This window comes from Hipposideros armiger, unplaced genomic scaffold (genome assembly GCF_001890085.2).
Source record: "Hipposideros armiger isolate ML-2016 unplaced genomic scaffold, ASM189008v1 scaffold_295, whole genome shotgun sequence".
In the NCBI taxonomy this organism is placed as follows: Eukaryota; Metazoa; Chordata; class Mammalia; order Chiroptera; family Hipposideridae; genus Hipposideros; species Hipposideros armiger.
Genome location: NW_017731645.1, coordinates 1,913,557 through 1,939,348, shown reverse-complemented (window position 1 = coordinate 1,939,348; position 25,792 = coordinate 1,913,557). Strand labels below are relative to the sequence as shown.

General features: G+C 51.1%; 1 protein-coding gene across 4 annotated transcripts in view; it reads left to right on the top strand.

Moving 5' to 3' along the window:
• DYNC2I1 (dynein 2 intermediate chain 1) overlaps positions 1-25,752 on the top strand; it is a 37,124-nt gene extending 11,372 nt beyond the window's left edge. For all 4 annotated transcript variants that reach the window (XM_019659113.1, XM_019659111.1, XM_019659110.1 and 1 more), the window contains 17 exons: positions 2,113-2,178; positions 3,188-3,407; positions 6,116-6,218; positions 8,797-8,926; positions 10,102-10,213; positions 11,097-11,185; positions 12,359-12,488; positions 14,205-14,377; positions 15,093-15,255; positions 17,112-17,225; positions 17,328-17,389; positions 17,767-17,818; positions 19,110-19,170; positions 20,340-20,439; positions 20,602-20,733; positions 21,877-22,100; positions 24,914-25,752. In XM_019659113.1, the coding sequence (XP_019514658.1) occupies positions 2,113-2,178; positions 3,188-3,407; positions 6,116-6,218; positions 8,797-8,926; positions 10,102-10,213; positions 11,097-11,185; positions 12,359-12,488; positions 14,205-14,377; positions 15,093-15,255; positions 17,112-17,225; positions 17,328-17,389; positions 17,767-17,818; positions 19,110-19,170; positions 20,340-20,439; positions 20,602-20,733; positions 21,877-22,100; positions 24,914-25,088 (2,106 nt within the window). In that variant the 3' untranslated portion in view covers positions 25,089-25,752. The remainder of the gene's footprint in view (positions 1-2,112; positions 2,179-3,187; positions 3,408-6,115; positions 6,219-8,796; positions 8,927-10,101; positions 10,214-11,096; positions 11,186-12,358; positions 12,489-14,204; positions 14,378-15,092; positions 15,256-17,111; positions 17,226-17,327; positions 17,390-17,766; positions 17,819-19,109; positions 19,171-20,339; positions 20,440-20,601; positions 20,734-21,876; positions 22,101-24,913) is intronic.
• The last annotated feature ends 40 nt before the right edge of the window (positions 25,753-25,792 follow it).

Genomic DNA, 25,792 nt, shown 5'->3' with positions numbered 1-25,792 from the left:
ACGGGCAGGCTGAGGGAGCAGCTGGCCTTCTCACCTTCTGTGCATCGGAGTGGGAGAAGTTCGGGCAGAATCGAAGAACTTGAATACAGACGTCATGAAAGACGTGAGTTGGGCCACTGTCGGCGAGGAACGTTCCGGGTAACAGAACTTTTAGAAAGGTGTGCCCGACCAGAGAGCACAGCGGTGGTTCTGTGGCTGTGGAAGAGAGGGCTTCTGGTCACTGAGGAGTCTGTGCACCGACGGGGAGGCCGACAAGGCTGTGCTTGGAGCCGCGGGGAAAGGGCGCTGAGCTCTTGTGAGGGCACCGGCTTGTCACCGTGCCCAGCGGGGGGCCAGCCTGTCCCGCTGGGCAGAACGTGCACTTTGGGCACAGACATGCTTGCTGAGAGGGCGAGAAGTAGCACGTGGCAGTCGGGGTCACAGGAGAGCAGATGAGACTGTCTGTGTGATAGATGCATGTGACCTTCCCTGTGACTTTACACGATCACATGCTGACAGGACCTTTTCATGGGGCAGCTTTTCCTATAAAGTATTTGCTCAAAGTAACGCCCCCAGTCAGCCCTGGCCCTCGGCGTGGCACTGAGTGTGCACCTGTGAGGAGCATTTGGCCGCTGGCCTGACCCTGGTCCTCCGGTAGTGTCTAGGCTCAGCAGTCACTCAGTGGGGGAGGCTCAGCAGTCACTCAGTGGGGCGGGCGTGGCTGAGGCGCCCAGCCTCTTGCTGATGTGCCATGTCCCGCCCTCCCCTATTCCGCTCTACCTCTGCCCCCGTGTTGCTCGATGGCTCTGACATCTACTCAGATCTTACCCCGAAAACCCAGAGCGTTTCCTCCTTGCCGCAAGCCCAGGTCCCCTTTGTTCACCTGGATTCTTTTTTTTTTTTTTTTTAGCTGAGCCATCCCGCCACCTGTTGGCAGCTCACGGCTGCTCAGCTCGGGCTGACTCGAACCACTGTTGCTCAGAGCTCAAACTCTTGAGCGAGCTCTTAACCAACTGAGCTACTCAGCCGGCCCTCACCTGGATTCTTGCAGCTGCTCACCAGCCCCACGTCTGTCTGCCTGCAGGTGTCAGAGGCCCTGTTTACCGGCTGCTGTTCTCCCTTGAGCCCCTCGGGCCAGTGTGTGGTATATTGGGCCGTCTGCTGTAGGCTGCCGGGAGCTTTGAAAGCATGTGTGGTGTGGTCATGTTTCTTGAAAGGCTGCCTGTGAACAGGACGGGACCAGCAGGAATGGTGGGTGCTGGGCTGGGGAGGAGAGCGGCCTGGAGGGATGCCGGAAGTCGCTCCCGGTGGGGCGTGGGGCCTGTGCGACAGGAAGTGCAGGATGGCCTTGAGCAGGACGTTGGAGAGCAACGATGGGGAAGAGGAGGAGCAGCTCTTGGGAAAAAACATGAGTTTTCTAGACACAGATTTCATTGCTGACACCCTCTTAGTCTGGAAAGCTTAGCCTGGAATGTCCTCTTGGTTGTCCTGGCAGATGGCCTTAGGGTGTTCTGTGCGGCCTCCGCAGACCTTCGACTGAGCACACCTCCCGCTGCAGGACTTGGCAGGTCCCCGCTGTTCAGCCCCAGGTAGCAGGTGATGAAATTCAGGCTTGGAGTGGTTAGGTGATAGGCCAAGCACGCTCGGAGTCTGAGGGCAGGCCAGGGTTTGAGCAGCCTGTGTTCCCCTGGACGCCAAGGACGGGCCTTGCTGACTGAGCCTCCTCCCCTGAGAGCCCGTCGTTGGTGTTTCAGTCATTGGAGCCTGTGACGTGACTGACGTGTGTGTCTGTCCTTGGCAGTGCACACGTGGGGGTATGTTCAAGGGAAGCCGACGAAATAGGGGCGATGCCGCAAGCTTGGGATTTATTTGTGTAATACTTTTTTTTCCTTTGGCCATCCGAATCACAGAAGTTTCTCAAAAAGGATATGTTCTTAACTGTTCTTTTTGTTCATACGTATAAATTAGTAAACTCTTAAAGAGTTTGAAGTTAGGTTATGTTAGTTTTATAAATACTTACACTTTTAAGTTAACAAATTCAAATCAGTCTCAGAAACCATGTATTTTCCCAATCTGTTTGCAAGATTCAAATTTATAATTGAATTTTTTTATATGTTTGATTTTTACTTCTAGGAAATTGAAAAGGAAGACACTGATTTAGAAAACGTTGGAGCTGATGAATATACGGCTGATTTTGAAGTATGTATAAAGGTTAAAATTTTTCTTGGCTTAAGTATATTTCAGTCTCTTTGTAAGTTACTCCTTTTGTTCCTTGGTGTTACTCCTGAGCTCACCGAAAGGCCTGAGTTTTCTGGCGTCTCGCTGAGTTTTCCTTATGACTGCTGTCTTGGATTGTGTGTCATTTAAGTCACAGTCTCAATGGCTTTGCGTTTGGTTTCTGTAGACGTGTCATCATCCTAGCTGTCTTGGCTCACCGTATGTGATGGACTGTTCCAGGCCGGGGGATTGGAGGTGTGGGCTGTTTTCTGGTTTAGGCATCCGTTTGACCTTGACCTCAGCAGGCCTTTGTTTTCAGCAGATGGCGCTAGAGAGCGGGCGTGGTTTCCTCTTACCTGCTGGGCTTGCCCCTCCGGGTCGGTGGGGGATGTCCCTGTGGTCCTGGGTGACTAGCGCGGTGGGTGGCCTCACTGAGTCCGCTTGCCTCGGCTTTGGGGCACCACCTCCATGGTGGGGGGAGGTGGTGGGGTGTGGTGGGGGGTCGCGAGCCCGGCTCTTGCCGCTGGCCCCTGTGCTGCAGCCAGGAGGCCTTAGACGCGTCTCCGTTGCTGCTGATCCCGGCTCCGCCACAAGGCGGGGCGGGGAGCCGGGTTCTTGGCGGCCACGCTGCTCCCGCCCCACTCACCCTGCTCTGCCGGCCGGCTGGCTCCCCCTCTGCTGCCCTCTTAGCTGGGGCCATGGCGCTGTTGCGCTGTCCCTGCGGACCTGTCTTTGCCCTTCCCCGGTCTCCGCCCCCCACGTGCGTTCCAGAGCCCCCACCCTCAGTGGTGCTGGCACGCGGACCTCTCAGGTGCGCCTGTGTTTTGAGCAGAGGGACCTTTTCTGGATGATACGTGAGAACTTGTAAATGTCAGGGGAGAGAAGGGGCCTTCTCCATCCATCGCCATGCCGATGTCTCTCTGATTTCGTGTGAGTGTTCTTTCAAGTCAGTTTGTCTTAAAGGTTCCAAAAGCATTGTTATTATTTGCAGGACTATGAAGACGACTTTGAGGTTTGTGATGGAGATGATGATGATAGCACCAACGAGCCAGACTCTAGAGACAAAATTGAAGAACTTCCTCTAGCCAGAAAAAGGGAGATACAGGAAATTCAAAAAGCCATTAATGCAGAAAATGACAGGATTGGCGAGCTGTCCTCGAAGCTGCTTCAGAAGCAAGAACGTGTGGAGTTTGAGCGGGACTCAGGGCCAGGTACGTACATGAACACTCTAGAGTCCCTGCTTGCGAGAGACCACCATCTAACCCTGTGACGGTCACAGCGCTCCCTGCTGAGTGAGGCTCTGGAGGGACAGTGATCATAGAGGGGTTGCAGACTGGCCCGGCGGCTGCGCCTGTGCCAGAAGCCCTCAGGCGGCGTCCCCAGCCCTGTCCCTCCCTGTCCCGTCAGCCTGCCCGCCTGCAGCAGGTGCTCTTGTCTTTCTGACCCCGCCGCGGTCCTGGAGTTTCCTCACAGGAGTGGGCAGGTGAGCACCTTTGTGAGGTGGCAGAGGTCGGGGACGTGGCCCACCAGGCCTGCTTCTAAGGGAGCCTTGAGTGTCCAGCGATTTTCTTTATGAAATTTGAAATGTGTTTTGGTCAGAAATTCTTGGCATCTGGTTATGATAAAGTTACTTATAAGAAGAGAAGGGGTAAATATTTTAAAATCCCTTAAAGGGGAAAAATTATGACATTCCGATAAAAAAAATTAGTGCTAAAAATAGCACAGTACACCAAATAGGAGAATATTACAATTATTACTGGATAATATGTTACTTTATCTAGTAATTAGTAATGAGTAGGGTTAATTATGACTGGTTGTTAACACGATGTTATAGCCCAAGTGACGTGAGGGAGAGCGGTCACTGCCCTGTGCTGTGCAAGCTGCAGACATAGCAGAAGTGAGCTGACATGCAGAGCTCTCTAAATTTTTAGCGAAACCGGGTGTTTGAAGCCGGGTGGCTGTCCTGGTGGCAGCAGGAGTCCCCAGTGCTCGGGGGCTTTGCGTCATGGAGCTGCCCCCAGGTGTGCGGGTTCTGTTCTTACCATCCTGGTTTCCTTCGCAGATCTCTGAGTGACCTTATTACTCATGTCCTACAGTGTGCTGAGCGTTCCAGCCTTTTATAGCTTGATTTACAGGATTAGAATTTTACAACCCCCATTGAGGCATTATTTTTTGTTACATTTTTATTTGAAAGAATGACTCAGTGTGTTGTGTATTGTCATCCAGTGAGAACTGCCCTCGAGGCTGCCCTTCACGTGGAGCCAGCCTGGCTGACCCGAGGGACCGTCCCTACTGCAGGAGATGGCACGGTGGTGCCTGAACCCTTAGTGACTGCGTGACCTTGGCAGTGACTGAACCCCTCTGCCTCGGTTTCCTTTCTGTAAAATAAGGGAAGGCGTTCTTTGGGGTTGTTGTGAGGAGGATGAAACAGGCTGATGCGTGTAAAGTGCTTCAGAGTGGAGTGTGAATGGGAGCGTGAGTGAGTGTGAGGGCTGTGCAGCCGCCACTGTCTGCAGGCCGATGGACGCCTCGTCTGTGTCCTGAGTGCCCAGCCCACCATCACGGTGTTGTTCCTAGGCCACACCCTGCCGCCTGGGCTGAGGACCTATTGGCTCATGAGCTGCACACCTGTCCTGGTCAGGACACCGGGATCCTGGGATGAGTGACTTGCCCAGCGCACTAGACTCCGCCGTGGGATTTTAAAGCATTCATGCACCTGCAAAAAAAGGTGCACTGTTTGCTTGGCCAGTGAGCACTGCCTGAGTGTTGACACCTGGCATTTGTGGGCCGTGCTGCGTGGGCATCGTAATTTGAGGCTCAGTCCTATGACTTGAACCACTGTCCAGCTTCCTCATGTTTAAAGCTGGAACAGTATTTAATAGGATCTCTTACTGTCTCTGTGGTGTATTACAGCTGGCAAAAGTCTTCTGGACACGTCCTGCCGTTGTCCTCGTGACAGTCCTTTAGTACATGTTGTGACAGACGATGGCGTGGACAGTCACAGGGCAAGTGGCGGGCAGAGCGGGGCTCGAGCCCAGCTTGCCCGGCCTGGGCTCGACGCGTCCCTCTGTCTCACTGGCCTCGTGAACTTGACCCAAGTGCACGAGGGTGCTGTTCCTGCTCTTGGATGAGTTCAAGCACATGCCCAGAAGGAATGGGACACCAGGGAAATAGACACAAACAAGCGTGTGGGGAAACTGTGCAGGAAGCCACAGACGCCCTCACAGGACAGAGGCGAGCCCGGACGGTCCTGCCCATGGCGCGGTGGCGGGCAGCTGTCCTTCACACGGGAGCCTTTTCGGCCGTCGCCCCTCCGGCTGTCCGTCTGACCACTTCTGTGTACATGGCAGCTGTGGATGCTTTTGCTTCCCGTCTTTGACACAGTAGATGATCCAGCAGCAACTGGATCTGTTTCTGCTTTTTTGCTGTTTTGTATATTCATGTCCCAATTCCCCTCCTGGAGTATCAACTTCAGCAGGGGTGGGCAGAGTGGGCTGAGACTGTAGGACTGCGTCTTGTATGGATTCTTGGATTGTGAGTAACGTGGTTTGCGAGTGCTCCTCAAGATGAGTAAACATTTCTAATACATTTTAATGTGGTAAATGAGCGATGTCTTGCAATACGAGTAGTTTGTTTCTGGAACGAATTAGGCTCGCAAACCAAGGTATTACTGTATTTCTAAAACTCGTAACTGTGTGATAGGCACATGCACAGCCAGTTTCGCCTTGTTGCGTGGCAGTTCTAGACGGGACGAGCAGAAGCAAGCCCCTTAAGTGCTCGTGGGTGTGCACCGGTGTTCTCATGTTACACATGTAAAGACTGCTGAGCACAGTTGTTACACTTCTAATTGTTTTACTAGATTTTCTTGGCTTGAAAGAAATATTTCAGTTTCACAAAAAGCTCTTTTTTTTTGGTACAGATGCAAACAGTTCCCCTCCCAGAGCCCCTGTTTGTGGATTTTTTGTGGATTTTGCTACAGCCTCCCACCGTCAGAAGAGTCGGACTCAGGCCCTTAAGCAAAAGTAGGTGTAGTAGGAAATTGGCGAAAGGTACAGTGGAGTTTTACTATATTTTTCTCCAGCATACTTGAAGCGAAGGAGCTTTTCACTTTTCACTTTGGTTCACTGCTGACTATTCAGAACCTTCTGTAAGGTATACTGTGTTTCTCTGCGTCCGGCTGTGACGTGGACAGTAGGTGTGTAGGCTCAGCGTCTAGTGTTGGGTCCTCGAGTTACCCTGGGTGTCGCCCCGTTTGGCTGACGCAGAGCCCCACTCATGTGTTCACCACTGCCACCCATGGCCAGAAACCCGCGTGAGTCACGTGTGAGCCTGGCCCTCCCGCCCCTTGGGGTGACCCCACTCGAGGTGTTAGTGTCTCTGTGTATTGTACGGAAATAAAGATACAGAGAAGAAAAATGTAAACTGTAGAGCACATACACTACTAGATATAAATTTAGTAAATTAACTAGAAATTCGGGGGGAAATAGGTACCTGCTTTACAGTGTATCCAAGACAAGTTCCAAACAGTAAAAAGTAACTGAATGAAAGGGCATAGGTAACGTAAGTGGTTATTTCAGTGATAGGAAAGGACTGTCTGAGAATCAAACAGATAAAAAGTAGGTTTCTATAAGGTGCATTAGTCCATAAATTTGACAGAATTTAAAGGTAATTGACCAGTTGGGAAAATATATTTGCAAAATGATAGAGGTCTACTACGATAACACATCAACTTTTTATTTTTTTATTTTTATTTTATTTTATTTTTTTTATAGCTGAGCCATCCTGCTACCTGTTGGCAGCTCAGCGGCTGCTCAGCTCGGGCTGGACTCGAACTGCTGTTGCTCAGAGCTCAAACTCTTGAGCGAGCTCTTAACCCACTGAGCCACTCGGCCAGCCCACATCAACTTTTTATACTTTAGTAAGAAAGCAAGTATCACTCATTAAAAGTGGGCAGAAGCCGTGTAAACCTGGAGATCCAGACGGGAAACCAGAAAGCATCTGAGCATTAGAACAAGGGTGTGATGCGGGGTGGCCGCACGGGACGCCGAGCAGCTGAGCAGGGGCCAGGGGGCTGGCAGGGCAGGTCTCGGCAGCCGCTGAAGCCAGAGGGACGGGGAGACGGCATGGTCGTCTTCTCTCGGCTCCTCCCCCCGGCTCCTGCCAGACAGACCCGGGATGGCGAGGGCACCAACCCAGGAGAGAACCTTAGGTTGTCAGTGAAGACGTGAAAATCGTTCTTTCTTTTGAGTAGTCAGAGAAATGGGTATTCAAACAGTAACAAGAGAAGTGTTCCTGTCCGAATAGGTGAGGTTTTAAGACATGATACAATTTAAGTGTTGGTGGGGATGCAGAGAAAAGCTTGCAGTAAATTGGTTCAACTTTTCCCGAGGCGTTTTTCTATTATGTAGCAAATATACCTACTAAAAGGTAGCTACTATTAAGGAGAATATAATGTGAAAAATGTTCCAGTGATGAGCAAAGCATGTCATGCAACGAGGGGACTTCTTCAGAGAAACACGCCTGCTGAAACAACCGTGTGAGCTGGATTAAAATATAATAAACAGAAACAGGTGATTGAATGCACTGGGGGTCAACCGAGATGGCAGGACCCGAAGGCCAAGGTGCCGGAGAGACGGGACATGTCCGGGCGACCCCACCTCTCATGCTGCCTTCTCCACCCAAGGACTCGCCGCTGTTTCTCGGCAGGAGTTAAACCAAGTGGTGGCTGCCTCCCTGAAGGAGAGCTCTCCCTCGGTCAGCCCGTGAGCATCTCAGGCTGTAGCTGGGACCCTGAGGGCCTGGGCTCCCAGACGCAGACCAGATCTCTCAGCCCACAGACCCAGCCCTGCTGACATCAGCGTGCCCTGCCTGCACTCTGCCTGCTAGAAGAGAATTTCATAATTTTTGAGGAATAGGACAATATCCAGAGTGTCTATATGTAGTTTCTACATATTGTACAGTTTTCCTGTACAATGCCTGACTTTCAGTGAATTACTAGGCGTACCGAGAGCCAGGACGAAATAACCAAAAAGTAAGGAAAAAAAGAGTAGTGCTAGACCCATATGTGAGCCTGACAGTGCAGTCGTTAGGTACAGATGCTACAAAGCTGTGAGTAATACTTTCAAGACAACAGATTAAAAATGATTAATTTTAACAGAACATTGAAATCTATGAGAGGATCAAGGAAATTCTAGGCAGCCCCCCAAAAAAATTTTTTTTAATAAAATAAAATGAAGAATTTGGTAATGAGTTTAGCAGCAAATCCTGGAGGTGACAGGTTAGTGAGCCAGAAGAGAGAGCAGTGGGAAGCGTTCAGGTCAGAGCACAGAGATACAGGAGGGTGGAGACGGACAGAAAACCCTGTCAGAGAGAATGAGACGGCGAACGGAGCCTGACGTGTGTGAGCGAGCAAGTCCTGGCCGGGGGAAGAGAGGGAGGGGGCGCAAGAAATCCCAGACACACACTGCCTGGGGTTGTCCCAAAATCGATGAAATCTGTGAAACTACACTTGAAGGAACCGTAGGGTCCCTTACACTCTCCTGTGCTTCCCTTGCGTATTATTCAATGTAGTTTTTGTCTTGTTTCCCTTTTACTTGAAAGGACGCGCAGCACAAAACTGCTTCGGCTTATCGACTTGGATTTTTCATTCACGTTCTCGCTCTTGGATCTGCCACCAATAAATGAATATGACATGTATATCAGAAACTTTGGGAAAAAAAATACCAAGCAGGTTGGTACAGAGGTGTTAACTCAGCGATGACATGCAAGTACAGTGCAGTCGGGTAAAGCTGTGCCATGTGTACTTGTTCCGGAATCTCAGGGCTTGAGAATGGCATCTAGAGACGTGGACTTGAGGAAGAGGGGACCCTCCATCACGGGGTGCTCGTCACCCTGGAGGTTTGCAGACGTCCATGGGGCCTGTCCCCATGCTGCGAGCACAGCTTTACGGAGAGCAGGGTGTCACCTTGGGGTCCCTTGCTGAGGTTTCCTGGTGAGCATGGGGCCGTCCTGCTTGTGTGAAATCCTGCAGTGCGAGGGTCTCCAGGGACTGTGCACACAGCGCTTCCCCAGCTGCCGTGTCTGACTCGCTTCAGCGCCCATCGTGTCTGTCCCATTGTGCCACTGCTGCCTCACAGGTCCCAGTGTGCCCGGCCACGCCCTCACCTGGCCAGGCCCTCCCGTCACCTGCTGTGTGTCTAGTGTCCATGGCCTGTCCTCGAGGTGAACCCTTCCGTAACGACTTACACTGAATTCCCTCTTATGCCTAAGCTGCCACAACCCATCCCACACGATTTTGGACTCCCCGGAGTGTTTCCAGTCATTAATTTTGTGATAGTCCCACTTCCTGAAGTTTGAAGCCAGAGAATCACCTCTCACATTTTCCTTATGTCCCCGTCAGCACCACCAGTCTACAGGCTCGTGGGTACGTCCGTCAGTAGGAAGGACGTCACAGGACAGCCCAAGAAGCTGACCGGCTGACTCTCCCTGACCTTGAGCAGATGATCTGACTTCTCTGCTCATTTTCCTCATCTCTAAGCTGTTAGTGACAAAACCGTCTTGACTGAAGCACGTACCTTTTTTAAATTAAAAAAGTGCCTTTGGTTTTGCAAAGTCTGTTCTAAAAAAAGAGGGTGTCGGTGGGTGAAGTGGCAGTATTTTCAAACCAAAGTCGAATTGTTTGATGTGACTTTTTGAAGGCACGTTTGCAGATTGGGCCTCAGTATAGCAAATGTGGAAGACACACAGTCCGCACGATTGTTATTTATGCCACGGCCCGTATTGTGACAAAAGCACGAAGACTGCATATTAATAACTTCAAACATTTTGCTTGTCTGTCTTGTCAGTAATGAGATGTTGCTGTGAGGCCGAGACCAGTGCTGACCAACACTTACCTCTGTTTTTAAGGCATACATTCAGTGTAATGAAGATAATGTCGAGAGAGACGTTCAGACCGAGGAGATAGAGATGAGGGAGGCGTGGACCCAGCACCCAGGGGAAGGCGCGGCTGTGTCTGGGGGTAAACGGCCTTTTGCTTCTGACTTTTGAAAGTTCACTGTCTTTACATTATTTTCGTTGCTGTGGTCCTGACATTTGTCCTTTTTACTTACATCTTTCTCTTGAGGGCGCTTGTGAGCACGTGACTGTGGAAATACCCAGCATTCCTTATGTGGGGACAAACTAGCTTTGCGAACCAGCAGCGTAAGCAGCGAGCTGGATGCCAGGCCTGGGCCCCGGCCCACGTTTATCACACTTTTATTCCTCAACGTAAGGAAGGAGTCTGCATTCCAAACAAGCAGTTTCCAAAGGGGCTTCTGGAACACTGTCTGCTTTTAACTGGGGGACAGCCTGTTCTCAGTAATGGAGGCTGCCGTGCCTTAAGTACCGTCTGCAGACACAGTGCGTCGATGTAGACGGAAGGTTCCAGGGTGGTGCCCTGCACGCACTGAGCTCTCCTCAGGTCCTGCGTGCCATGTGCCACGTTCCCACCTGTCATTCTGAGGCGTTCTCTCTGCTGGGGAAAGCCCCGCCCTGCAAAACCATGTACCCACGTGTGACGCTTGATAATGCCATTGATGCCTTTAACCATTTTCCTTAATGCCTTTAAGTGGGCTCTGCGCACAGACGTCACACAAAACAGGTTGCAGTTGTTTTTTAAAACAGGTTTGTTGGGTATCACTGGTCAGTGAGGCTGTGAGTCAGGTGCTCGCCACCCCCGTCCGGGCTCCTTCTGTCAGGTGGTCTGTGAAGAGTCACTAGGAGATCCAGAGACGAAAGCGTGGAATTTCCGATTTTCCTTCTGGCTTCCTGGTGCTCATTGTGGGGCCTCGGAGTTCCAGGGTGTGTCATGAGTAACTGTGCCAGAGTCGCCTTGGTTGCTTCTCACTGTCCTCCTCTCTTAGGGGGCGAGAGCAGAGACCTGCCTGATGCTATGCTGCCACCAAAGGTCGACACGCCCAGACTGTCCAGCTTTCTCCGGGCGGCCTGCCAGGTGCGTGCGCAGTGAGGCCCGTCCCGTGGCCCAGCCCTGCCGGCTGTGCCTTTGGACTCTGCAGCTTAGTATGAGGTGCCTACACTCTGAAGGAGACATAGACTGGAAAACTGACGTGTTAGCCTGGCAAGGCAGGCATACATCGAGGGCATTTGAAACTAATAAGCTCATGATTTTTTAAACTGCTCATGGACATTTTCAGAATACACACAGAGATACAGGGAGCACGGTGTTGAGAACCTTAGGTACTTTAGCAGGTGGAGCTGTCTCACCTGAGCCCCCCCCCCACCCCCTCGAGTCTTGTGACACAAGTGACAGTGACCATACCGTTCCCTCCTGGATGCTCCCATCGACTCAAGAGGAAGGATGGATGTTAGCGGCATTTCTGACAGCCAGGCTGGAGCTGGCGCTGAGTCCCCTGGCAGCCTCACGGGTTTGCACAGAAGCACAGTCTGCGTGTGACACCGCGGCCGTGTGGCCAGTTGGCTCTGGCTGGGCGACACTTCCTGCCGGCACGTCTGTCACACTCAAGCTCGTGCAGTTTACACTAATGAGCTGCTCTTTCAGTGTGAGCTCCTGGGGACCCCTGAGGGGACAGGTGGGTGCAGGTGACGAGCAGGGAAGGTGGCTGCAGGAGGAAGGAAGTGAGGACTGGGCAGCCTTGGCCTCCCAGCTGTCCCGTCTCCACCACCACCCTCCACAGCTGTCCATCAGTGCCGCACCGGACGTGTCTCCTGAGTCTGTGTGTCCCCTTAGCCGTCAGCCTGACCACGGCCGTCAGAGCAATGGCAGTGGTTGGCTGCCCATCCGGGGTCCTCGCCGTCGCCCGGGGGTGGTGTGTGGCTGACACGCTTTATACTCTTGTGTAGTCAAGAAAAGGTGCATGGTTCGCCTGTTATTTTAGCACAGCCTTTACCAGAAAAATGGCATGGCCGGCAGCTCCTGGCCCCTGAGGTGCTTGGCTGATGCTGCTTCACCTACCGGTTTCTGCCGTGCAGACTGAACAGTATCATTCCACTCTGTTACTTTCTATGACGTCTCAGAGTTAGGCAATTACCCTCAGCTTAACGTGGATACAGTGAATGGGCAGCAACGTGTGTCTGTTTCTCGTAAAGGTGAGCACACCAAGTGTTGACTGAGTGTTGACTGACGGCTGCTTGCTGTCTTTGAAAGGTGGTCGCGGTCTTGCTGGAAGAGGATCGCGGGGCAGCGGCACCCGGCTCCAGCCCCGGGGCACAGGGCCGCACCCTGCCCTTCAGCGACAGTGCCACCCAGCTCGACACCCGCCTGCCGTTCCTGCAGCGTAAGTGGCCGCCCTGACTGTTCCTGCTAAATAACCTCCCTTGTTGAAACCTGCCGTTTCTCGCATCCCGGGGATGTGATGGGCTCAGTGCTGGCAAGCAGAGCTCCAGCAGCCTGCTGTGAGTGTGGCGTTGGTCCCTGGCAGCGTTCGGCCACAGCCCGAAGGCGGCCCTGCAGGATGGGGACGGATGAGAGGCCTGAAGTGAAAGGGGCTGCGTGTCTGTTCTACTCCTAAGTCGATGTCTTTTCCCGTCCACTTACCAGTTTCTCTGGATTTTCCTGGAGGAGAGGAACGGGGAGCCCCCGGCGGTGTCAGGGACAGCGCATCGATGGCCTGCTGTGGGGCTGGGCAGCAGGCTCAGCACCTCACATGGGTCCTCGGGCTCAGGTTTTAAGTTCATCCATGTTCACAGAACAGGCGCTCAACGCACGGGGCCCCTGTTGTCGGACGGGACGTGTAGGCACGTGCAGCCATTTTGGTCTGCTTAAGAAAACTGCGCCTGCACGGCCATGTTCCAGCTTCTTAGCTGACAACCACTTTGCTGGCGAGGTCACTGCGGGGTGGGGGGGGATACGGTGAGACCGGTGCCCAACTTCGCCTATTGCTCCCAGGCCCATGGTGCCCCTCGTTCTAGATGTTTCCTCTGTCCTGTCTGCTGTCTGGAGGTTTACACTCGTACACATTCCTCTGTGTTTATGAAATAAATGGAAGTAATGAAAACGGCATTGTTAGTTTTAAAAACTCATGTTTGAGGGGAGTGTTTTTTTTTCAAATATAAGAGTTACCTTGTTAGAAAAACAGTGATTCATTGTATCTGTGGCCGTCACGTGCACCTGCCCACCAGCCACCCCTTCTGGAGCTGCTTCGGGAGGCATCTGGCAGGCCTGGAGGTACCTATACAGGTGACAGGCACTGCCAGAGCCCTCGTGAGGGATGGTGGTGCACGTGTGTCCCTCCAGGTCTGGCCCTTTGTGTCGGGGGAGTGACTTCCGCACATGAACAGGGGGACGTTTTCCTTGTTTGTGTGCTCTTGTGTTTTAGTGAAATAATTGTGAGGTGACAGGAGGCAATAAGATTGGGGTGACAGGTGCGTGACAGGGTGGGCCGTTCACCCACCTTGGGCACTGTCTGCCCCGTCACCGCTGACCATGCCCAGCAGAGGGACGCAGCCTGCACTGGCCGTCTCGTCCGTGGTTGACAAATGCCCACCCAGCGAGTGTAGACAGACAGACAGACAGACATCTTGCTGGGTCAGACAGACTACAGACTGGCTAATGAGTGAAATGTACAGGCTGTTGGAAGGGGCACGTTCAAAGAAGAAAAATAGAGTGGGGCAGGGGAAGGAAGTGTCATGGCAGGTAGCCACCGTCCCCGGTGGAGGGGGCCTCGCTATGCGGAAACCCCAGGGCGCCCATGGGGCCCCTTGGTGGCCTGGCTTGGGCCATGACGGACAACCCGGTTTAGTGGGGAGCTGGTGGCTGAGGGAGGAGGCACCTCCCCCTGCACTGCACTTGCCGAGCGGGAAGTGGCATTTCTCGGCCCCACCGCGAGGCCACCGTAGCTGCTCTCACACCCCGACCTCAGGCTTGTGTGGCTTTGGAAGGCCCGTGTTCGTTTCTTCATTAAGCTGAAATTTGAGCGTTTGTAGGTGTGTTAATTTAACATGGGCTGTGGCGGATCACTAAAATGCAGAAGTGTTTTCCGTTTTGCCCCTAGATCGAAAAGTGTCCTTCCTGCACGCCTCTCCGGCTCAGAGACAGGCAGTGGTGTCGGTGCACGGTCGGCCGAATGAGGCGCCGGCCTCCCTGCTGGACAGCAGATACGTGCTGTGCCTGTGGGACATCTGGCAGCCCTCGCGGCCGCAGAAGGTCCTGGTCTGTGAATCAGAGGTACAGCGTGGGGTGCCGTGGGCTTAACGGGACACGGGGCACGATGTCGGAGGACGGGAACATGTAAGGTCCTTTCTCTGTCCTCCCGGCCGCCCTCAGCTCTGCCTGTGCAGGTGTGAGCAGCCTCTGAGGACCACTGGGAATTAGGTGTCAACCTGGCCATGGGCTTAATGGAAACATTGCCGCCCTGGGCACAGCTCTGTGGCCCCAAAAGTTACTTGCTGCCTGCACTGCTTGCGTCACGAATATTTTGAGGCTTCTTAATGTGCCTGAGATTTTCAGTCTGTAGTGCCACACCTGCCTGGCCCCTGGTTGATGGGGTTGTGGTCTGGTGACCATGTGGGCCAGTGGGACGCTGACCCTTTATGTTTGCTTCCCTTTGGGCTGGGGAAATACACATTTGTTTTTTCCTGTTCATATGCTTTTTGACCTCAGAATTATTGATTTTTACCAAAACTGTGGAGAATAGTGACTTTTATGGGTGTCAGTTTTGGGGCTTTGAAAATAACAGTGTTTTGCGATGTAGGTTGTAAATGGAATGACAGAGGGTGGCTTGGCCGTTATAGCCACGCACACAGTGCAGGGTTGGGCTGACCGCCCTGCTCTCCGCTGGAGGACACTGTCGCTCAGACACGTTCGCCTGCCGCATCCCACGGCTTCTGGGAGAAGGGTCACGGGGACGCGTGGGAGAGCAGAGCTTTCTGTGTGTCTCTAGGTCACGTGCTGCTGCCTGAGCCCCGTCAGGGCCTTCCTGCTGTTTGCAGGAACTGCGCACGGCTCGGTGGTTGTGTGGGACCTGAGAGAGGACTCGCGGATGCATCGCCGCGTGAAGCTGAGTGGCTGCAGCTGGACATTCAGGACGGCGACGTTTTCCACTGGTCAGTGACACCCCTGCCCCTCAGGCGTCTTCTGGACAAGCCCGACAGGTTCGAGGAGCATCTGGCATTCCTTGGCATTCATTGTTTGGGCTACAGAGGGTGGGGTCTGACCTAAAAAGAGGTGTTTGGCAAGCAGAAACAAAAACCCGGCCGGGTGATGTGGAGCCGGCGGCCAGCAGGTTGCAGTGTCCCCATTCTGACAGTCGTGTGGTCCTGTGTCACTGTGGTGCTGACACGCATCCTCCTGATGACACGGGATGTGCAGCTCTTGTTAGGTTCTAAGAGACTTTTGTATGTTCTGGAAGCCAGTCCTGGATCGAAGCCTTCACAGACATTTTCTCCCAGTCTGTGGCGTGTCTTCCTGTTCTCTTACACTTGTTTTCCTAATCACTCCTCCTTGAAATTTTTTTTTTTTTTTTTAGCTGAGCCATCCTGCCACCTGTTGGCAGCTCAGCGGCTGCTTAGCTCAGGCCGGGACTCAAACTGCTGTTGCTCAGAGCTCAAACTCTTGAGCAAGCTCTTAACCACTGAGCCACTTGGCCGGCCCTCCTCCTTGAAATTTTAATGCCACACGTACTGCATATCTGTTTATGTGCTATGTGTGCTGTGCGCATAAAAAGAGCAAGTATATATATATATATATATATATATATATATATATATATATATATATATTTGTCTCCAACAACCCATTTTTCCCCTTTGGGGGCAATATGGCACTGAGAATGTCGAGTTGACAGGTACCTCATGGGTTCGATGCTGTTAGAAAAGATTTGGTTTAAAAATGTGTATTTTCTAATTGCTACTCATGTTACTCATCAACCTTTGAATTCGCCACTGTGTTCAAAACACTAAAACTCTTACGTTTTTAAACTATAAATATGAAAAAACAACGCCATTAACACACTTGCAGCATTTTCTTTAGCCATCTACACCTGCCAAGTTTCGGTGGGCTTCCAGGGAGCGAGGACAGGGGGCTTGTCTGCAGACCCCGTGCCCAGCCTCAGCCCAGGCTCATCACGTCGGTGCCGTCACTCAGCCTTCATCTCCGAGACTTTTGTCTTTTCTTCAGGTTCCTTCTTGAGATCAAACTAACTCTCACTTTGTTCCTGTCTGTTTTTCAAATCTGTTTCTGTTCTGGGTTTCTGACTCCAGGTGTCACTGTGTTTTGTTTGCTTTACACGTGCGAATGCTTTTCGAGGTGATATGGTTTGGAGTGTCAAATTTGTCTTCTGTTTATGTGTTTTTAAGAATTTTCATCAGCTGAGGTGCCTGGGTTTGCATTTCCCGATTTCTTCTTACAGGCGCTTCATGTGGAGTTTGTTTTACTGTTTCTACTCCTGGACATTTGTTTCACGGATACTGTTGTCCGAGGGGCTTTGTGGCACTGGGTTGTGGAGTGTCGGGTCTCCGATGGATGGCGGGAACTGCTGCGTCTGCCTGCTCTGCCAGCCCTGCGCTGCTGTCTGGGCCCCCTCCCCCGTTTTCCCCTCTGTCCTGATTCACATTGCAGCCCCCTCGGTCCTGGGGCTGCTGAGGGGCCCCGGGGTCCTGCCTTGGGAATTGGATTCTCCCTCTGGTTCAGCTCTCTCTTGCCAGGGAGGGTGTTAGCCTCCCTCCCGCCGTCCATTCCTGTAAACAGGACAGACGTGGAAGCTCATTGGGATGGCTGCCCGTCTCCCTTGTCACAGGTGTTTTGGGGTCTGTGGTCTCTTTCATGGGAAGGCTGAAAGCGATCTGTATTGGTCTGGTGGTGTTTGGGGAGCACGTGTCCCAGAAGCAGCCTGTCTGTCCCTGCATAATCGATTGTGTTTCTGTGACTTACTACTTATGCGCAGCTGTGCCTTACACCCTAGATGGCGTCCTCACGTCTGTAAACCACCGCAGCGCTCTGCAGGCAGTAGAACCTGTCTCAGCATCCGTCTACAAAAAACAGAGTTTTGCACTTTCACCCTTTTCTTCTCAAGAAGGTACATGATCCTTCACTCTTCTGTACAGTCCTTAGTTCAAGTTAGGAAATGCACTTTCCTTGTTCACCAGCCATTTCTTCTCTCTGTGTCTGTTCTCATTAGAAATGTCAGGTCTGTCATTCCACGTTGCTTCCTTGGACGACGGCGGGGTCCTCAACGTGTGGGTGAGTGGGACGCGCCATCTGCATGCACCGACCCTGTGACCTGCCCGTGTCCAGGGAGCCAGTGCCTGGGGACTGGCCAGCTGAGATGGGAGCGTGAGGGCGGAGGCCTCCTGCAGGACCCTGGGGGGCTGGGAGTGAGCCAGGTCAGGACTCGCTGCCGACGCTGCGCTGAGGGGACAGAAATGGGCAGAGGTCACAGAGAGGGGTTTGTGACATTGAAAATACTCGCTCTGAAGGTAATGCTCATTCTTTCTTCCGGAGCAATCATATGTTTGCACCTGACACAGCATTCTGTCTTCATTAGTACGATGCTTTGCTTAGACTGTTTAATCATTGTACAATGTATTAATACTCAATTCTCAACATTTTGTTTTTAGGTGGTTGTGGAATTACCAAAGGCAGATATTGCAGGTTCAATAAGTGATTTAGGTAACTATTAAATAAACCCTAATCTTAGTCGGTGTCTGCTAAAATGAATAGGTTAAAGATACCAATGACTGCTTTGAAAAATAAGCAGTTAGCTACTGGAAAATGAACGTAAAGTTGCATATTTATAACCTTATGTACCATCACACGAGCACCTCAGAGAGACTGAGTGACATTCTGGCTGAGTGTTTTCATTTCAGCATTGTTAAAAATCGTGCTTATGCCTGCATGTCACTCTGTTCCCCACGTTGTAAGTTAGGGACGTCGGGGTGGTTCCAAGCTCTGTCCTGTGTGTGTTAGATTAGTGGCCGGTCACAGAACTCAAATCATGGTTGGAACGAACCAGCCATCTTTCCTTTAGTCGCTGCTGAAGTGTTCTCTGAGCAAGCTGGGTCTGTCCTGGGTGGCAGCGCGCAAGGGTGGCAGGACCGGGCTGTCCCAGGAGTGTGGGCTCAGGAAAGATGTCATTGCTAGGCTGGAAGGGGTGCTTGTCAAGGGCCAAGGGCCCAGGTCAGCGTCGACTTCCCAGGGACTGTGACATCTGGGCCGTCCAGGTGAGCAGCATGCTGGGAAGATGGGCACTTCCCAGTCTGTGAGCAGCAACATTGAACATTGTTGCATCAGAGTGATAAGTGACAGGCACCAGGACTGTAGAAGGAGCCCCATGCGGTATAATTGCAGTCACCCTTGCCACTGCAAGGTAACCTTAATCACATCCTTTTCCAGGCAGTCCCTTACCCTGAGTCTGGGTTTCAGTGTGCATACATTTCCAGGGTCCCCTTTGCGGTCACTACTAAAAAGCAGGATGATACTGGGAGGGGACAAAGGGAGCAGATGACTAAGGGTCAGACTTGTGGTCATGGGCGCTCAGGGAGGTGGGGGAAGGAGTGACTGGGAGCGAGGTAGAGCTGAGTCCCCAGAGCTGCTGGCACAGGGCAGAGGTCGTGGTTGGGAGGGGCCGTCCACAGCCACATGCACTTCTGTTGGGATCCGAGGTGTGTTACGTATGGATGTTCTTCGCTTAGTGTGCTGCCCTTATCTTGTTGCGTCTAATCATGAGAGGGCTCCTGGATCTCGATTCCACCAACCCTTTTCCCACAAGGCTCAGAGCCACGACTCCCCCAAGGCGTTTTCAGGAGCCCTCCCAGCGTCACGAAGCCTGCTCGGACCCACCTGGTTCCGAACCTGCCTCCTAACACGGACGCTGAAGCAACGAAAGATGACCCCAGGCCTGGAGTCGGGCTTGGGCTGAACTCACGTGAAGAGATGCACTGACTCAGTTCTCTGCTTGTAGGGCTGGTGCCTGGAGGGAGGATAAAGCTGGTGCACAGCGCTGTGGTCCGGCTGAGTGACAGGTACGACCCCCCGGGTCACAGGCCCGTCCCCCACAGGAGGGGTGGCCTTGGGTGGCTGTGTGCATGGTAAGTGGGAGCAGGGGGAGGGTGGCAGTGAAGAACCCACGTTGTGTTCTTGCTAATTAGTTTATAATTAACGAATCAGTGCAAAAATAACGGTTGCTGAATGTAGAGCTAACGTTTTTTCTTTAAAATTTTTTTTGTCTTAAGATTGGTACCATTTGACTATTTTTCATCCACTATTGATACAGCCCTGAAGTTAAACATACTAATTAGATAAGTTTCAGGAACGAAAAACATTGACATAAAAGTTTAATTCAGAAGTTTAGATTTCTGCTTTTACTCATATAACTTAATATGACATAAAAATTCTTATTAAACATAACAATATCATTGGTGGTATTTACGTGTTCCGTGTTAATTTATTTCTGGAAGAAATCTTTTCTTGTCCCTTACTGCAGTCAGGGACTAACTATCAGTGTACAATTTACCCTTGAAAAGTTTCATTATTAGCCTGACTCCTCCTTGTGTGTTGTGCTCATGAGCTCGTACAGACTGTAAACCACCTTCTGTTGATTTAAGTATGATTAACAGGGAATCAGTTTGTTTAAGAAATCATCTAATACAGCGGTTCTCAACGTTCCTAATGCCGCGACCCCTTAATCCAGTTCCTCATGTTGTGGTGACCCCCAACCATAAAATTATTTTCGTTGCTACTCTATAATGTAATTTTGCTACTGTTATGAATCGTAATGTAAATATCTTTTTGTTTTCCGATGGTCTTAGGCGACCCCTGTGAAAGGGCCTTTCGACCCCCAAAGGGGTCGCGACCCACAGGTTGAGAACAGCTGATCTAATACGTTAACAGCCACCCAACCCACCCAACGGGTGGCCCCTGGGATAGTGAGACCCCCTGGATCTCCTGTAAGGACCAGACAAGTAAACCCAGTAGTTCTTGCAGGTGGGCTTCCTGTGTGTCAGAGGACTGGAGTTTAGTGGCATGAGTTTTAGGGTGACCATGGCAGACAAGCGGGAAGCAGCTTTCAGAATCAGGAAAAAAGGAGCAGAGGCTCCGCTGCATATGGATGATGGGAGAGTGGTCAGCGCGGTGCCGTCACTTCCTGGTGGTTTTGAAACAATCGTCTGTTCATTTCGCTGTTTTTTTCCAGCCTTTCCCATAAAGGTGACGGACTTTGGGGGTCCACACAAACACTGAATGTTAAATTTCTGCCTTCCGATCCTAATCACTTTATTGTTGGCACCGACATGGTGAGTAACACGTAAACCTCGTTCCATAACTCATTCTTCTTTCCTAGAGCTGCTTGAGAAATCTCTTCATTAAAGACTATTACTGTTTGCTTTTATTATAACGTTGTTTAAATTGTGTCAAGACGAGCCGCTTTGTCCCTGGCCCTCTCCTTGGGTTACTAGGGTCTGATCAGCCACGGCACCAGGCAGGACTGGAAAGTGTCGCCCAGACTGTTCAAACCCCGGCAGGGTGACGTGCGCCCTGTGAAAGTGAACGTGGTTGATTTCTCACCGTTTGGAGAACCAGTATTCTTGGTAAGAAAGTCTGTTTTTAAAGCCCCAGCTCTGTTTGGGCAGCAAAGTGCTGGCTGTGATCTTCTGGAATTCTGCTGGAATTCTTTGGGTTGCTCATGGCCCTGGCGCCCATGCGCTCACGTGGGGACGGCTTCGCACGAGGCGTTCCTCGGCTTTCTCCAGGCCCCTCCTGTGCCAGTCATCCCACGTGGCTGCTGAGTAGATCTTCCTAAAACTTTTTATTTTGACATAGTTGCAAGAACAGCATGAGGGTGCCTGCCTGCCACTGGTGTAGGCTCCCCACACGGCACACACTTGTCCCCGCAGCCCTGCCTTCTCCTGTGTGCGTGGCTTGCGTGCTGTAACTGAGAGGAAGCTGCAGGAATGGTGCTCCATCCCTAACTGGTTGGGTGCTGGTTTCTGTGTCCTGACATCAGCCTGTAAGCCCTTCCCTGCTCTTTGGTGCAGTAAGCCCGGAATCAGCCATTTCTCCAAAGAGCCCTGGCTCCTGATACAAAAACCCCTGGAACCCAAGGTCTGGCACAGGGGCACAGCGTCGCCCCTAGAGGGCACTCACACCCACACCTCTGATTCGGGGCTTGGCTCCGCGAGTACACAGAGCCTTTCCTACTTGCTGACTCAGGCCTCTGCTTTTTTTTGAGTATGTGAAGGATTAAATATATTGAGTAAAACGGAATTAAAAGCTTCTCTTTCTAGGCTAAAAATTGGTCTTTTACTAAGCAAGCTTTGTTTTATGGAAACTTCAGCCCAAGGGGCTATATAACTATATTATTGGTGCAGACATACGTGATTGTTTTTAAAGGTGGTTTATTTATATCCATGGAGGCAATCTAAATGACTTATGCTTTAAACAGCAAGATTGAACTTTGTTAAAAACACCTATTTCCATATTCATTGACTACTAGCCATTTTTGGAAGTGGGGCAAAGTGTATCAGTCTCCACGGTGAGTGCTCATTTTTACAGTTTGGGAGGACAGATTTAATATTATAATTTAATGTTTGGAGAACAAAAAGTAAACCAATTTTGTTTTGCTGTACAACCTAAAGAAAGCTAACAGTCTGAAAGTTTCCCTGAGTGCTGAGATTGGGTAAAAAAGAAAAAAGAACCAAGATGAACAGTCGCGGCCCCCCCCTCCCCCCCAGGCTGGCTGTTCGGATGGAAGCATCCGGCTCCACCAGCTGACGTGCGAGCACCCTCTCATGCAGTGGAGCGACAGCACCGGCGGCCACGCCGTCACGGGCCTGCAGTGGTCCCTGACGAGACCAGCCGTGTTCCTGGTCCAGGATGACACTTCCTGTGTTTATATCTGGGACCTCCTGGAAAGCGACCTGGGTCCTGTAGCCAAGCAGCTCGTTTCTCCAGACAAGTAAGTGAGGCATCGCCATGGGCAGGTCTCATACAAGCAGCACCGATGGTCTTTCTTAATGTGTGCGTAACTTTGCTGCACTTAAAATGTGGTTATCTATATTTAAATTTAAGTATTTTTATATTGATAAGTTTAAGTAATATTTTAAGAAGCACTTTAAAGTGTGTTTCTTTCATACTAGTTCGGAATAGTCTGTGGATTAAAAATTCATACTGTACTATTGGTCCATTGTCGTCATTCTGTAATTAAAAGGAGACATGGTGAGCTGCTTCGCTATGTTCGTTTACTAGTCTTACATGTTCAGTGTTACCTGAGTGACACGCAAAGCACTCCTTCTGGTTTCTAAGAAGGCTATTATATGGGGATCAGCAGGGCACATCATTTCACTGCGGTGGCATTCCTGTGCCCCAGACCGGTGTCACAGTCACACCAGCCGTGTGGCCTCACATGGATGGATGCCTCTGGAACACATTCATGTGAAAGTGGGATGCGCTTTCAGTAATTCCTCGTCTTGTTTTATTAATTAGAAGTTGAAGTATTTATAAAAGCTTTCATTATGAAGGGTTCTGTCTTGACCCCACCTTGTCTACTCACCTATCTTTTTTCTTGAGATTTTATATTCCAGTAGTTCTCCTACTGTGAAGACTTATAACCTGGGGAAGATGGGGGACTGCCCGACTGTAAAGGTGATCCAAAGCAGAAAACAGGCAGAATGTTAGGGACGTACTGATAAGACCTGAAAAAATCAGGAATTGCAATGTTTAGTTCAAGTACTAGGTATATACGTTATTGTAATTATTAAAAAAAATCATCAAAATTCAGACTGATTCACATATAAACACATAATATACATGCAGTTTATTCCAAAAGGCTTGTCAGTTATTTAATAAGACAAATGTTCATTGAGCACCTACTATGTGCCAGGCATTACTGCAGGCACCAGGTGAACCAGTCGGTGGGCTCATGTCCTTGTGGGGCGACTCGGATAATAAACAAAAGAACAAAGGTAAGCCGGTCCCACAGTGTGTGATGGGGAGAAATGAGCAGGAGGGGCCAGGACTTTCAACGGGCAGGGAAGGGTAGCCTGGCTGAGAAGGGGCTGTTTGGGCAAAGACTGGGGAGATGGGGCTTTGGGACAGGGGCAGGCCCACCAGCCCTGGGGCTAGGAGGAGCAGCAGGCCTGGCTGTGCTGGTTGGTGGTGGTTGGTCAGTGTGTCTGGATCTTAGGAGGGTGGCTGGGCTGAAGCCCCACAGAGCAGGGCTGCTGCTTAGGCAAAGGAAGCAGACAAGAGGCTTCTGAAGTGATCTGGAACATTCTCCCTGGACACTTCTGTCTCAGTGGCTAAAAGCAGTGTTTAAGTTAAAGAAGGATTCACAGAGAGCTCACTTGATTTTCTCTATCTGTAAAGAAGAGCAGAAGACACTAATAGAGCCCTAACCATAACCCTAACCCTAACCCAGGCTGTGGTGTCCTCTTCTACTCTCTTTGCTCAGACTCTGTCTGGCGCACAAACCCAGCACATTTTCAACTGGCCCGTGATCGTGCCGACTGGTGTTTCTACGTCTATTTTAATGTTTTCAAATCGAGACAGTTTAGTGATGACCTGTGTTCTTCTCACGCCTTGCGTCCCCATACCAGGAAAACCTTTCCTGTCTTGCCGCTATTACTGCTGTTTCTGAGTTTGAGGCCATTGAACTCCCACTGTGTCACTAGTAGTGGAACGTCAGTGTTAAAGTGTCCGCAATTGGTGAAAACCCAGACTTGTAACTTTTTAAGATTTTGTCATTTGTGGTCTCATGAGAACAGCTCTCACCCGCCCCCTGCCCCCCACCCCGAATGGTGCTGTGGTTCTGAGCCAGGCCTCGGTGGCTTGGACTGCACTGCCTCATGCTGGCCCGGTGAGCTCCCTGCCTAGCGAGCGCGGGCATGGAAATGTGGTGTGGCCAGGGCCCGTCGGGGGTGTTTGGGCTGTGGGGACAAGTTTACGGGGTACCAGCGGGCAGTCAGGCCTGGCCGGGACTCTCCTGTCCTGCTGCAGTCTGGACCTCTCCAGATCCCGGCTCCTGTGCGGTGCAGGTGCCAGTGGCCCGGTCAGTGTTGAGAAGACAGGGAGGGGTGCGTGGAGGCAGGTGTGGGGCCCAGTGAGGTCAAGGCTGGGTGTGAGAACGGGGCCCCTGACAGAATTAGGTGTAGTCGGGGGATTGAGGTGGTGATAGGGCTGATGGCACTGAAGCGAGATGACCACGGGAGGAAGACAGGTGGATAGTGTCCGGAGAGGTGCTGGTGTGGGAACTGGGACATGGGTGGCCTGGGGCAGCCTGTTGCCTTGCGGACATGGGGTATGTATTGTTGGGTCTCTGTCACCTGGGAAGAGGGGCAGTGAGATTAGAGATGGGGCCCACTCAGGAGGAGGGGACGGTGAAGTGACACGGGTCAGGGTCCAGGCTGTTGCGATGGTTCCAGGTGTCTCATGGGCACTTGGGGATGGACGGCGTTGCCATTGACAGGAGGAGCTCAGGACGGACAGGTCTGGAGCTCAGGGTGTGGTGTAGGCTGGACTCCACGTGTGTGAGTGCCTGACCTCAGTCCTCAATGACGGTCACAGGCAGTGAGTCCAGTAGCCCTCTGATTCAGAAATCAGTTTTCATAACCATTTCCTTAGATTTTTATGGGCTATCATAGTTTATTGATGTGCTAACCGTTCATTGTGACCATTATTGAAATCTATAGAATTTCTCTTCTTCTTTACTCCTCCATTGGAAGATAGAGAATCTGAGACTCACAGTCACGCAGCTGTGCTTGTTGCTTTCAGGCTGGTGGCCATGGCGGTCGTGGGTGAGCTGGAGAAGACCAGCGGTGGCTTCCTGGCCCTGGTGCTGGCCAGAGCCTCGGGCAGCATGGACGTCCAGTTCTTGAAGAGGGAGTGGGTGAGCCCAGTGGCGGACGAGTGGAGGAGGCTGGAGCTGCTTCTGCAGGAAGCTGTTTAGGGCGAGCCTGGGTGGTGTTGAAAGGGCCCAGCTGCAAAGGACCAAATTGCAGGAGGCGTGACTACACAGTGCGTGCTTTCTTAATTTTTGAAAAACCTTCTTCACTGGGGTTCATCATTGGAGAGTATGGTGGCAGAAATAATAAAATGTGTCTTGTTTGACCAACAAGATCACGTACTTCCTGGGTGTTGTGGAGGCTTACATTGTCCAAAACAAACCACCTCCCTCCAGATTATCTTCATCAAATTTCTGCAATCATCTCTGAAGAATACGCAAAAATGTATTTGAAGTAATGGTAGAATGTGCAATTACTTCATGCCACACCATTCCCTGAATGTTTATTGCTGCAATTAGAGAAAGATTTCATCCTCTAACTGTTGGCACGGTCACGTGAGCTGGTGTATTAACTTTTGATCGCGCCTTCGTTTTTCAAAAATAAAGTACTGCGCAATAAATATTTTGGCTGATCCATCAAACCATGAACATTTAATAGATGTTATTCATCATTCCATTGCAACTAGTACTCCTACAGATTGTCATTATTTTATGAATATGTATATGAAATTACCACGAGCAGCGGCAGGAGAACCGTTATAAATGAAGCTATAGTAAGTAAATAAGTATTTCTGATGTTAAATAAGTATTTATGTTTATTATTAAATACATGCAATAAAATGTTTAATTTTAACAATAACATTGGATTT